Source organism: Phaseolus vulgaris, chromosome 2, assembly GCF_051622355.1.
Source record: "Phaseolus vulgaris cultivar YP4 chromosome 2, ASM5162235v1, whole genome shotgun sequence".
Taxonomy (NCBI): domain Eukaryota; kingdom Viridiplantae; phylum Streptophyta; class Magnoliopsida; order Fabales; family Fabaceae; genus Phaseolus; species Phaseolus vulgaris.
This window is the reverse complement of record NC_143499.1, coordinates 34,056,669-34,069,715: the sequence shown is the minus strand read 5'-3', so window position 1 is coordinate 34,069,715 and position 13,047 is coordinate 34,056,669. Positions and strand designations below refer to the sequence as shown.

The following is a 13,047-nucleotide window of genomic DNA, read 5'->3' as shown; positions in this document are numbered from 1 at the left end:
TAAAACTTGACATGACATGTATCTGATTTTATTATGAAATTGTTTGAAAACTGGTAGGAGTTTGCACAGTGAATTCCAACATTGAAACAGACCAAACACATTATTGGAGAAGGTAGGAGACAAATAATCATCTCCAACATAACACCACTTACCAACAACTCCCAATGCATATTCAAACAAACATACTTTACCCCAATCTCAAATATATAACACTTTTCTTTTTTAATATAAATATTATTCAGAATTTTTTATATAAGGAAATATATCATATACACAAATAAACAGTATATTTGAATTTTAAAGATAAAATATGTATTTGAATTAGTTTATGATACTTAGTTACCACTTTTTTAGGTTCGTATTAAAAACAAGAAAAAAATATTAAATGTATTTTAGAATAATGTAGTCCATCACTTCATATATTAAAATAAATGATTGTTGTGACATCATGTAAGGTTTGATGAAACAGATTTTTATTATTTTTTTTTAAGTTTTTTTTTCATTAAAAATAGGTTAACGTTGTTTAAAAAATATTATTTTTTAAAAATGGTAAATATTTCTTTAATTAAAATGTCAAAATAAATATTTATTTTATTAGTTTTAAATAATTATTTTTTAAACAAACTTTGTGTCAAGTTAACAAATCCAAGACTAAGTTAAGAAAAATATTGTTATTACCTTTATATAGGGAATAACAAAAGGTTGATTACTACTAACATTTTAGTTCTTAAACAAATAAAATGATCAACAACAATGTTAATGTTATTATATGGGTAAATAAATTTAATGTTTGGGTGAATGGATCAGTACACAAAGTCCACCACATTAAGATAGTAAGAGAACAATACGTGGAATTGGAGTAATTTTTTTATGAAATATTTGCAACACTAATAATAATAATAATATATTAGTTTTAAAATATTCATTGAATTCAAACAATAGATGTATAATACAACACGAGGATAATAACAAGACTAAAATCTTCTAACATTTAATTTATTGGCAACCTACTTTACTTTATTGCAATTAAAATTGGGAGCAAATTTTAATTTTAGATATTTAGATAAAAGAACATCATTAACTGCAGTAATGGCGGTGGTAATGGTTGAATATATGAAATATGTTTATATTAAAACATCCATTTTTAGTATGATCTTCCATTAAATAAATGAATATTTTATTCATAAAAATAGTAACATAGATATATGTTTGATATATTCAAAAGGAGATTGAAGGAAATAAAGTAGGAAACAGTTAGAAGAATTAGTTATTGAAAAGGGAAAATGAAATAAAGAAAAAAAATAGCATATGAAATGAATATTAGAAAAGGAGAGTAAAAAGAGAAAAAAGCGTGAAGATAACAGAAAAGAAGAAATAGAAGGGAAGATATAGCTATGGTTCTCCCGCCACATACACAGAAGATGCGAAGAAAGTGTATGAGAACTCAGCTTTAGCCCACACGTGTTCCCTCCCCCAGACCCTTCTCAATCTATCTCCGTATAACACTCTACATTATATTTCACCGTTACCTTCTATATATTATTATTATTATTATTATTGTTTTTTAATTTTCATCTTATTTATGCATTTATATATATATTAATACAATGTGCAGTTTTCTCTCTCTTTCTCTCTCGCTCTCGTTACCGCGAACTCGATCGGCATCGGCACCCACCCGAGGGGAAACGCGATTCCCTTTTCCCTTCGCTAAACGAACAAACTCTTTCCTTCAGGATTCCAAATCCATACCTGTAAGGTTTCTATTTTCCCCAATTTAGGGTTTCTCTCTCATTCCTCCTCTTCTATTTCTTCTTCTTCTTCTTCTACCTTCTGCTTTCTCCTTTCGGACGCAACTTTGCAAATTCCTTTCTTCTTATACTTCTTCTCCTCTAATATTATCACCATCTTCCTTTCCTGTCAATCCTCAGGCCTATCTGTTGACGAGACAAAAAAAGAAAAAAAGAAAAAAGAAAGAGAGAGTAGGGATTTCCTTTTGTATTTTTTGTTCTGTGGATAAATTCGATTCTGTTATTTGTCCTCTCATCGTATTCTAGCTGTTTTTTAAGACAAATTATTGTCAATTGGGTTATTCACAAGAAACTCTGTGAAGTTTTTGGTGCTTTGTTTTAGTTTGCCATCCGAAATCGAGGGTTTTCTTGTTAGATCTCAGCCAGGGCCACACTTTTTTTTTTGTTTTAATTTTTTGTGGTTTTCATATTTTTTTTTTCTTTTTCTTCTTGTTCTGGTGTTCTTCCTTTTCTGGGAAGGAAAAGAAAAAAAAAAGGACCTCGTGAAAAAAATTAGGGTTTGTTGATTGGTTTAGGGTTGTGTACATACATAGGTAGATAGATACATGCGATGGCGTTGAATTTCTCGCATCGACCGATTTTTTCTAAGGATAAATTGGTTTCGTCGATGAGGATGGGGATTCCGGAGAAGAGCGGTGTTGAGAATTGCTTTGACTACGGAAGAGATAGGGCTGGTGGTGGTGCGAGTCATGATGACATTGTCGATCTTTTGCCTTCGGATCCCTTCGGCATGGACATCAGCACCACCTTCACGGCCATCACTGGGTGGCTTGAGGATTTGGAGGTTGATTATGGTGGGTATAGAAGGGATGAGCTTGGGGCGAGTGATGAAAATTACCAGCTTTTTGCTGGGTTGAATTTCATTTGGAACAATGCTTTTAGGTTCCGTGCGTGTGTCGAGGAGAAGATAGAGGAGAATATAGGGTTTGGCGAGTGTAGTTCTCTGAGTGATGATGGAACTGCTGCTGCATCGAACAATTTTGGGGTTGGATCTGCTTCTGATGCTGATATGTCGGGTTTTCCCGCCACTAGCGGGTCGGGTGATGTTGTGAGACGAGGTGATGTTGTGAGACGGGATGATGAGCTTGGAGGAGGAGGTGGGGGTGATGAGTGTGGTCCTCACCCTGCCTTGAGTTTTTCTCTTGGTTATCTGGGGTTGTCTGATCTTCTTGTTGTGGAAAGAGTTTGTAAATCTCTGCATGCCACGGTTCATGATGATCCGCTTTTGTGGAGGAGTATCCACGTGGATCAGCCTTTGAATGAGAGGATAACTGATGATGTTCTTTTCCGATTGGCTAACAGGGCTCAAGGTAATCTTCAGTGCTTGAGCCTTGTTGAATGTACCAGGATAACTGATGATGGTTTGAGGCGAGTTCTTGAAACCAATACCAAATTAACCAAGGTGAACATCCATTGGCATACTGTGTTTGTGAATTTCATATTGAAACTTAAATTCATCTGAAGCTTTTCTATGTGGGTTTACTTGTGTAATTAATTGGGATCATGTCAGATGGTTTTGTTGTTTTATTTTAATTATTCGTTGAATGTTCCTTTTATACAGCAAGATGGTTAAAAAGTATCTTTGGGGAACTGGTGAAGTAATCATCATATAAAAGTCTTTTTTGAGTCTTATTAATGAACCTTTGCCGTGTTTGCTGTACACTTTGAATGTGGTTCTCGATAATTTTATTTATTGGATTTTTTTTACCCAAGGCACATGTTTGTTAGCAAGCCTCTTTTATATTTTATTTGACTGTATATGGTGCATGAGACATTTGGCCCTTTTCACCATCATTGCTTATTATTTTTAATATCCTTTTCTGTCCTCCATTACAGAAAATCAATTTGGGGTTATTTTGGAATTAGCTGTATACTTTATCAGTTATCGGTAGAGGCATATATGGATGCATGTAGGTGTGGGAAATGCTTTATTTTTGTCCTAACCAATTAAGCAGTTTATCCTTTGACCACAAAGGTATTCGTGTTTGTAATTTGCGGGTCTGTCCTGTCATTATTTTGGTTTGCTATTTTTATCCATTAGTAGAAATGTGCTATACATGTTTGAAGGAATTAAACCCCATATTTTCAAGGGAAGACATGAAATAAAACTTAATCATATAGCTGGGGCAAATTAATTGTTTAACTGTCAACTTTGATTCATTCAAGCTTATTTTAAAGGTTAGATGCATTCAGTTTAAATAATTCTCATGAATTTAATACATATCTAGTCTTTTTTTTCATTGTTGATGTTGTCATTGTTTAATGTATCATGTGATTTATTGTTGGTCTGCTTTATAATCTCTGCTTGTCACCTGTTATGGCACTAACTACCCTAAGCGTTAAATGCCTGATAGCTTCAGCCATATTTTTTTTTGTCCATATTTTATTATAAACGAAGTAAATTTTTCCCCAAAACTATGCAGTTGAGCGTTCCTGGATGTACAAGACTCAGTATTGAGGGTATTGTGGGTATGTTAAAAGCCTACAACTCTGTCGGTGCCCAAGGGGTGAATCATTTACACATAGGTGGTCTTTATGGTGTTACACAAAAGCATTTTGAAGAGTTGAGGTTCTTGTTGGGTGCTGATAACCAGCAGCAGATGCAGCAGTCTCACAAACCGCACTTCTATCGCAGGGGAAATTTGTATCTGTCCTGTTATGATGATCGAGCTATGGATATTGAAGTTTGTCCACGATGCCAGAATTTGAGGCTTGTATATGATTGTCCGGCAGAGAGTTGTCAAGGGATGGGACACACCCCTCAGATGTGCAGGGCATGCACTCTATGCATACCCCGGTGTAGTCAGTGTGGCCACTGTATCAATGACAGTGAATACGAGGAAACATTTTGTCTGGAGTTGCTTTGTTCTTCCTGTTCTAAGCAGCTAGTCAAATGTTCAGATGGAAAGGCTGGACCAGCTAAGTCAGTTATTATTCATGAACAAAGCTAGAGTTCGTGTCAAAGTCTTTTGAGAAAAAGTTTTCTGTGGAAGTCATATGAAGCATTCGTTGAATGCTGTAGAGTTCTTTGGCGTTCTTTGTAATTGGTCTCGGAGGTGGGATGCATTTGATGGGGGTTTTCCGTTCGTAGAGAAAGTGGAAAATGACTTCATTGTTGTGTTTCCGCAGCTACCGGAGTGTAACCTGCAGGAACGAAATTGATTACCATGATTATTGATCACGTATTGCACACTATGCATTTTCAATTATATTGTGATTATGAGGTTATGACGAGGGCTGCAATTGGGTGTTGTGCTTTGCGACGTTGCATTCGGATAACATTTGTGATTGGCTCTAATGCATAACCGGTTTGAACACTCTGATCTTTAGACTTCTGGTTATTTTTTCATTAGCTGTATTGATAAATTGACTCTTGCCAGGTCGTGGTGTACGTACAGTGTTTATTTTATTTTTTGCCATCCTTGGAGGAGAAAAATAAGGAAAGTGGTATTATGATGTCATTAAATCCACGCTTATGTCACTTTTAGCATTAGCTTGTACCAAATGAAATGCATTTACGGTGGACTTGAACTTGAAAATGAATGCTATTTATTATCTACTTGTATTTTCTGGGACAAATCTGTTTCTGTTCACTTATTTTTTCCGCCCAATATCGAAAGAAGTGTTTGTGGACATCTATTGACTCAGACACGTCGTTGAATGATTTGGTATTTTGATTTTAGGAAGTCTATCCTGTTGTGTAATAATAGTTTTAACATATTCCCTGTGATTAACTATTTTGCATAGTGTAGAATTTCTCCTAATATTACAGCTGCACATCCTGATTTATTCTTGGCTATGGAGGGATCCAAAAGTATAGGGATATTTTAACGGAGTAGTAAATATGCACCATCTGGTTATAGAAGAGTACGTTTGTCCTCCTAGAAGAGAAACAAAAAAAACCCTCCCTAGTCTCCCATTTTGTTTTTTAGCTTTAGGTACACTTTGTTAACATTGTTTGAACAGATAAAAGACTGCTCTGGCCCTGTCTTTCTTGATACCTGTGAAAGATGTTTGAGAGCGCTCATACTTTTTGCCTAAAATGATTGCATTAAACAAATGTGAAGAAACAGAAATGTTGTTGCTTACACATTTCTGCTACGGCAGTCTACGTTACACCAAGAACATGGATGTCTTGGTAGCCAGCAATGTTGGCCATTTAGCGTAGACTGGCTTCCTAAGAAAGTAAATCTTTGCTGCTTGGTCAAAATTAGGAAGATGCTACTTTTCAAGCATAAGAAAACTTGGACAGCAAGGTATTACATTTTTAAAAGGCTGCTTGCTTTCTGTTGCTCTGTGTATTGGACAAACCAAGGCATGGCATAGATGAAAAGGTGTGGTAAAAGTCATTCAAAACCCATAAGTTACGTTTTTGTTGCCTTGTCTTGGTTTTAAGCTTTTGGGAGGATTACCACGAGTGTGCTTGCTTTCTCGTTCAAACCACCTAAAACCCCATCGGCATTCAGAAGTTAACTCGAATTTTGGTCAGAAACTTTCTTACACGTAGAAGCAACATTTTGTTATTTATGCATTGAAATATAGGCATATAAAACAAACAAACATCAAGAGTTAATTTTCATCAGACTTGAATTGAGGATTCCAATCATAAGAATTTGATTTGAGATATAATGTATGAATCGAGAAGGAAACCAAATATTCAAGAAAACTAAACACAATTGGATGGAAGCAAGGAGCACCACTTGAACTTGGAAGCTTCATGTTCTTTCTCCAAGATAAACACTAATGTTGTATTGTCACTTTATCTCCGAGAATTAAGATAAAACTCTTAGAAATGAACTCACTTAGATTGTCGCATTCTCAAACTAATATTTATATATACTTTTTTATAAAAAAATTTCATGTTAGACATCACATTCTACCTAGACATCACATTCTACTTGACATCTCAGCTAGACTGACACCTCAAGTAACAACAATCATTTGCTATCACATGAAAAAAATATTATTAAAAAAAAATAAGAAATACATATTTTATGGGGGATTAGATCAAAATTCATATGTTAACAAAAACGATACATAAGTATACTATACATATTAATAAAGAATTCTAATAACAAACTAGATGGAAGGCTATTATAACAATGAAAGGATTTTCTATGAATAAATCCTAAATTAGTCAACTTATGAGCACACATTCTCTTTACGAAAAATATGAGTAATTCTAAGCCTGATTTTTTCACAGTAATTAAGACAATTATTTCATCAATTACGAAGCATCTAAGGAACATTTGTCCTAGCAGTAAATGCAACACAAACCAAGGCAAAGTCACATTCTAGCTAGACATTAGTAAGTTCGAACTTTTGAGCTTCCTCCAAAGTATATATAACTTCATAAAATTCAGCAACTAAAGCAGTCTGAATGTTAATAAACGTAGAGAAAGCTCCAATAAACTCCCTCATACTCCCACGGAAAATACCTCCACAAGTGGCAAGACCTGGATAACCCCTAACAACCCCATCAGTGTTAATTTTAATCTAGCTTGGTGAAGGAAACTTTCATCTAACAGGAAGAGGACGGAGAACTTTACTAGTACGAGTATTAATACCAAAAAACTTCCTCATACGCAATAGCATCTAAATAGAAAAAATTATCACACCAAGCATAATTAGTTTAACCAAAGGACTACCATCACTCTTAATAAAATAAAGAAGATCATCCTTATTAGAAAAATGAGAAGTAGGAAAAATCTGCTCCAAACAAACAAAGCATTAGGGCATTCAAAAAATAAATGATAAATAGATTCCTCATGCTTTTCACAAAGCGTACACATTGAACAAATATGGAGACCTTTATTTTGAATATGTTGATCTGTAGGAAGTCGCTCATGAAAAACTTTTCAAAAGACAAGAGTTTTTTAGGGTGGGATATTTGAAGACCAAATAAATTTACCCCAACCATAGAGAACTCCTGGTTCCAAGAAAAAAAGTCCTAGTCGATTTAAGAGTGAGCTGACCAGACTCATCTAGATCCAATTAGGAACATCCTAATCCACCCTAACCATTATATGACTAAAAAGATGAGGCACCTGTTGTAAAGACAACGAAATATTCCAATTATGACCTATCCAAACTGAGAAACTATATCTAGAATGCTAATATCATCAGATAATCCTGCAATATGTGCTAAAGGAGTAGTAGAACACCATTTATCATTCCAAAAATTAATAAAAGAACCTGTACCAACGGTCCAAGAAGTATAATCAAGTATAGTAGAATAAAACTGCTTAATTCCAGGCCAAAAAGAAGAGGATCTATAAACCATTTTAAACTCGTATTTTGATTTAAGAACATTGGCTTTCAAGAGCAAAGACCAAGATTTGTTGCTATAAGCAAAGTTCCAAAAAAGCTTAAGAAGATATGCATTATTTTCATGGTGCAGGTTAATAATCTTCAAACCTCCATTCTCAAGGGGAGAACAAATCGTAGTCCAATTAATAGTAGATATGCCTTTCTTCATAATATCTCAGTCCATATAAAATTTTGACACCACTGCTCAACTTGCTTAAGAAGAGAAACAGACCATTTATACAAATTAAAGTTATATGATTCCCGTAATCACTGTATTGACCAATTGAATCTGACCCATCATGTTAAGAGATTTACCTTTCCAAGATGCTAGCTTTAATTTGACTTTATCCGCCAAAGGTTGCAGAAAACGAATCTTTGGAGCATCAACAAAGATAGACACTCCTAAATAATTGAAAGGCAAACAACCATGACTACAAAAAAGAATACGTTGAATTTTGGTGACAAATTTGGTAGAATTATCCATGGTGAAAAAACTACTCTTAGAATTGTTAACATATTGATCCGAGAAATCACCATATGTTTTAAGAAAAGTATTCAAATTTCTAAGAGACTTATTATCCGCCCTACAGAAAACAAAAATTTCATCAGCATATAAAACATGGGAGGGAGTGAGAAAACCTTGCGAACCAACCATATGTAGAATCTTTTTATCATTCACAAGCTTAGAAAGACCTCTACTGAGAAATTTCTCCTCAAGACAGAAAATTAGAGGAGAAAAGGGATCACCTTGTCTAACCCTTCTACTACAAGGAAAGAAACCCACTAGACTGCCATTTATTCTGATAGAAAACATAGCAGACCGAAGAATAATACTAATTCAATCGACAAACGAGGGGTAAAAACCAAAGCGTGTCAAAACTAATAATAAAAACTTCCAACTCAGAGTATCAAAGGCTTTATGAATATCAACTTTGTATGCCACATTACCTCCCCAAACCTTTTTAGAGAGCATGTTAATAGCCTCTAAAGCAATACTAATACAATCCTGAATCTATCTCCCCTGCACAAACCCATACTGATTAGAAAAAATTATTCTGGTAGCCACAAGAGCAAGTCGATCTGCCAAAATCTTGGAAATAATCTTAAACTTAAAATTAGTAACGACTATTGGCTTGTAATCTTTGATGGATTCAACACCCTGAAACTTAGGAATAAGAGATACCACATTACTGTTCATTCCAGAGAGAACCCAGTTTTGCTTAAAAAACTGTTGGACAACATTGCAAACATTTGTCCTAATAATATCCCAATAGAAAACACCACCAAAACCATCGGAACTAGGAGCACTATTACCATTAAAATTAAAAATAACATTCTTGATTTCCAAAAAATTAGGAAATTTCATCAACATCATATTCTCCTAAGAGGAAACCAGATTAGGAACATAAGTACCAATAAAATCTTCCATATTACATATATCCTGATCATGAGAAATAGACTCAGCATAAAGAGTTTTATAAAAGTCCAAAATATGTTTCTCAATGATTTTAGGATCCTCAACAACCACATTATCAATCTGTAAACGAAGAATTCCACCAGAATTATTTCACCTTTTAACCACAGCATGGAAAAAAAAGTAATATTTTTATCCCCATTTTTAAACCAAAGCATCTTAGCTCTTTCTTTCCAAAACAACTATTGACAGCAAAGAGCATGATCAAGCTCCTCCTTAGCTATCTTTTCTTCACAGAGAAGCCTATCAATATCAGACATACTAGAATTCTCTAAATTCTGTTGAATACCAAGGAGGAGACCTTGTGATGTGATTCCACTAGCTTAGAAGAGAAAGGTTCTTCACCTTCTTAGGAATCACTTTGAGTTGGACATTATAGAGGCACTTTTCTTAGAGTTAGATCATTGTTCTAAGACAAGAACTCACCAAAAACTAGTACCAAATCCCAAACTCATTTGGATGAACCAATTTTAGTCAAATTGAACCGAACAAAAGAGTAAGAAAAGCAAAGGAACAAGATGAATGGACTGAAATATAAAACTGCCGAACCAAAACTCATAAAAAAAACAGCAAGAACACCAAACCAAAACTCAAGAACACAAGCTAACAAAAACAATAGAAAGAGAAGAAAGGAAGGAGAAGAGAGTGCTCATGAAGATGGAAGAATGTTGGATGATCTCGCCACTAGAAGTGTGGAATGCTCCTAGATGAGAGTGATGCCGCCACTTGAGGACTCCAATGATCCATCAAGATAAGACTAGAGAAGAAGGCTCAAAGCTCTCCAAAGTTCACTCAAAATTTGAGTAGAGTTTTCTTAGATTAATTCCAATCTGAATTTTACAAAGGAAGCACCTCTATTTATAGCCTAAGGTGCTGAAAAATAGGTGGGAAATTTCAAATAAACTCATTTGAAATTCCCACAAAAAACAAGTCACATGGGAGGTGTGACCTTTTTCTACTATGACACCTTCCAAAAACTACACCTACACCACTCTCCTAAGTCACATGGACAATGTGACTTTATTTTACATTTTCACACACCTTTATTTAATAACCACACCTCCTAAAACTATACAAGAGTATTTCAAAGCTTGGCCTTGCCCCTCATGGGATGGACTTGGACTCTTTGGGCTTTGGCCTTCTTGGGCTTGGGCTTGGGCTTTGGGCTTGGGCCTCATCTTTATTTTATGTCTTCTTTTAATTTTGAGAAGACTAGAAGGAAGAACTTCAAATGTGAGGGTGGATGTCCTCTTCCTCCATTAATAAAAGCCTCCTTTATTTGATTCTCATCACCTTGCTTAAGAATAACTGCATTGTGAACATTACAAAAAGAGTTTTTATTCCAATTACGAAGCTCAGTTTTCAACCTTTTTAACTTATGTTGCAAAAAAGAACATAGGACACCCAACAACCTTATTATTCCAAGAGTCATGAATAAGCTTCAGACATGAACTGTCCTGAACCCATATAGAAAAGAAACAAAAATTGCTAACCTTCTTCAAAGAATTACTGGCAAGGCTAGCAAGAATAGGGAAATGGTCAGAACAATTTCTAACTAGAACCTGATAAGAACATGAATCTCATTCATCCAGACATACTCCGTTACATAAAGTCCTATCCAGTCTTCTATGAATTCTATGCAACCCTCTTCTTCCATTGCACCAAGTATAACCAGATCCAGTAAAAGGCATATAAGTAAGATTATTAGTATTAATCCAATCAAGGAAATCATTGCAAGAAACCTGATTAGGAGCCACCCCCCCCCCCCTTTACATTCACTCGTCGATAGCACAACATTAAAATCTCCCAAAATACACCAAGTCCCTATGAAGGAACCAAGATCCCTCCACAAAAACCGTTTAGCCAAGTATGTGTTAGCACTATAAACACTTGCAAAGCTAAAACATTTATCGTGCAGATGGCAAGATACAAAAATAAACTGATCATTTACCGAGAAATTTTGGACCAGATTAGGGACCGACAAACACCAAAGCTTTGCAAACTTATTAACAATAGGACACGTAGCCACCAAATGCATATTAACATATTTGAAAAGGACTTCAAAAGCATCAGTGTACGACACCATTGGTTCAACAAGAAAAACTAGAAGGGGTTTATGTAGTTTAAGTAAACTAAGCAACATCTCCACAGTTTTGTGGTTTCCCAGTTCTCTAACGTTCCAGAAAAAAGAAGAGACTTTCATTTCGACGTTATAATGAGAATTGTCTTAGTAGTTTTTTCAGCTTTACCATTCCCCTTGGGTGGTCTCCCGGGTTTCTTTTAGTATGAACTATCTCCTCCCCGATATCATTGGCATCCTCCTCCATTTCATTAGGATTAGTCCAAAATTTTGACCCAATATCATTTTCAACAGTGATATGGTCAGAATTAAATTCAACAATGGTTGTAGACGTACCAATATAAGGATCACCTCCCACATCTGTAGTTTCCAAACCCTCAAGAGAGGAAAAGTGATTTTGTAGGACCAACGACGAGGATGGTACAGTCACAATTGCTGACATGTGATGACCATCCATAGGAATAGTGAATGGTGTTTTAGAAACTACAAGTGAAGTAGTCTTATAAAGAGATGGATCTCCCACAGGAGGTGATACCTCCACATGAAGATCCTGAATAGGAGCTTGAGACTTTGAGCCCTTGCCTTTGCATAACAATAGGTAACATTCCTTGTTCTGGAAAATTCGAAGTATGGGTGGATAACCCTTTCTTGGATTCGTGATCTGAGGCATCCTTAAAAGGAGGCATATCAGAAAAATCATCCTCTAGTCCTCTTGGTTTATCAGAAGCAAGGTGACCTAAGGGTGACCCTGCATTAGCCTCACCAAGAACAACAAAGTTTGAATTATCTGTGGGGCCTTCCACGAGCTTCGGTTGCAGATCTTTCTTCCGATATTCTTGACGTTGTTTAGGAGCCATAATCCTCCCCTTATCTGGTTCATCGAAAATTATCTTCTGAGAAGATTTTTGTTGAGGCCCAGGAACATGACCATAATCATGTATGACCCGACACTGAGCAAGCTCATGTCCTATCATCTTATAATGAGAGCAAAAAGAAGGTAGTCATTCATATTCCACACCAACCACAAAAATGTAGTTCGAATGTTCAATCAAGAGGTGATCGAGAATAGGGGACAACATATCAATATCTACCAACATTCTAGCAAACATACCCCTCTTCTTTCTCATAGTATTCTCATCCAAAGACAAAGGAGTACCAAGACCTTTGATGATGGAAAAAATCGCCCTTGATCTCCAATACTCTAAAGGCAACCTATATAGTCAAACTCAAGCTTGAGTTTTGGTACTCTTCATAGTAGCTGGAATAAAGTAAAAAGTCTCAAGAAACCTAGAGATAACTTCAAGGAACCAATCCCGAGGGCCCATCGCATGTCTTCTAAGGAAGCGAACTCAAACTCATAGAAACCCTTCTTGATA

The 13,047-nt window shown here is 35.4% G+C and overlaps 1 protein-coding gene across 1 annotated transcript; it reads left to right on the top strand.

The window, feature by feature from the left end:
• The first annotated feature begins 1,362 nt into the window (after window positions 1-1,362).
• On the top strand, window positions 1,363-5,387 carry LOC137811581 (Ribonuclease inhibitor). Its single transcript, XM_068613373.1, has 2 exons — window positions 1,363-3,210; window positions 4,232-5,387. The coding sequence occupies exons 1-2, from the start codon at window positions 2,359-2,361 to the stop codon at window positions 4,757-4,759; spliced, it is 1,380 nt and encodes a 459-aa protein (XP_068469474.1). The 5' UTR covers window positions 1,363-2,358; the 3' UTR covers window positions 4,760-5,387.
• The last annotated feature ends 7,660 nt before the right edge of the window (window positions 5,388-13,047 follow it).

Bases quoted from the DNA above. Each gene is read 5' to 3' on its own strand.
- LOC137811581 (XM_068613373.1), top strand. From the start codon at position 2,359: ATGGCGTTGAATTTCTCGCATCGACCGATTTTTTCTAAGGATAAATTG. The intron at 3,211-4,231 runs GTGAACATCCAT...AAAACTATGCAG, and splicing joins CCAATACCAAATTAACCAAG to TTGAGCGTTCCTGGATGTAC.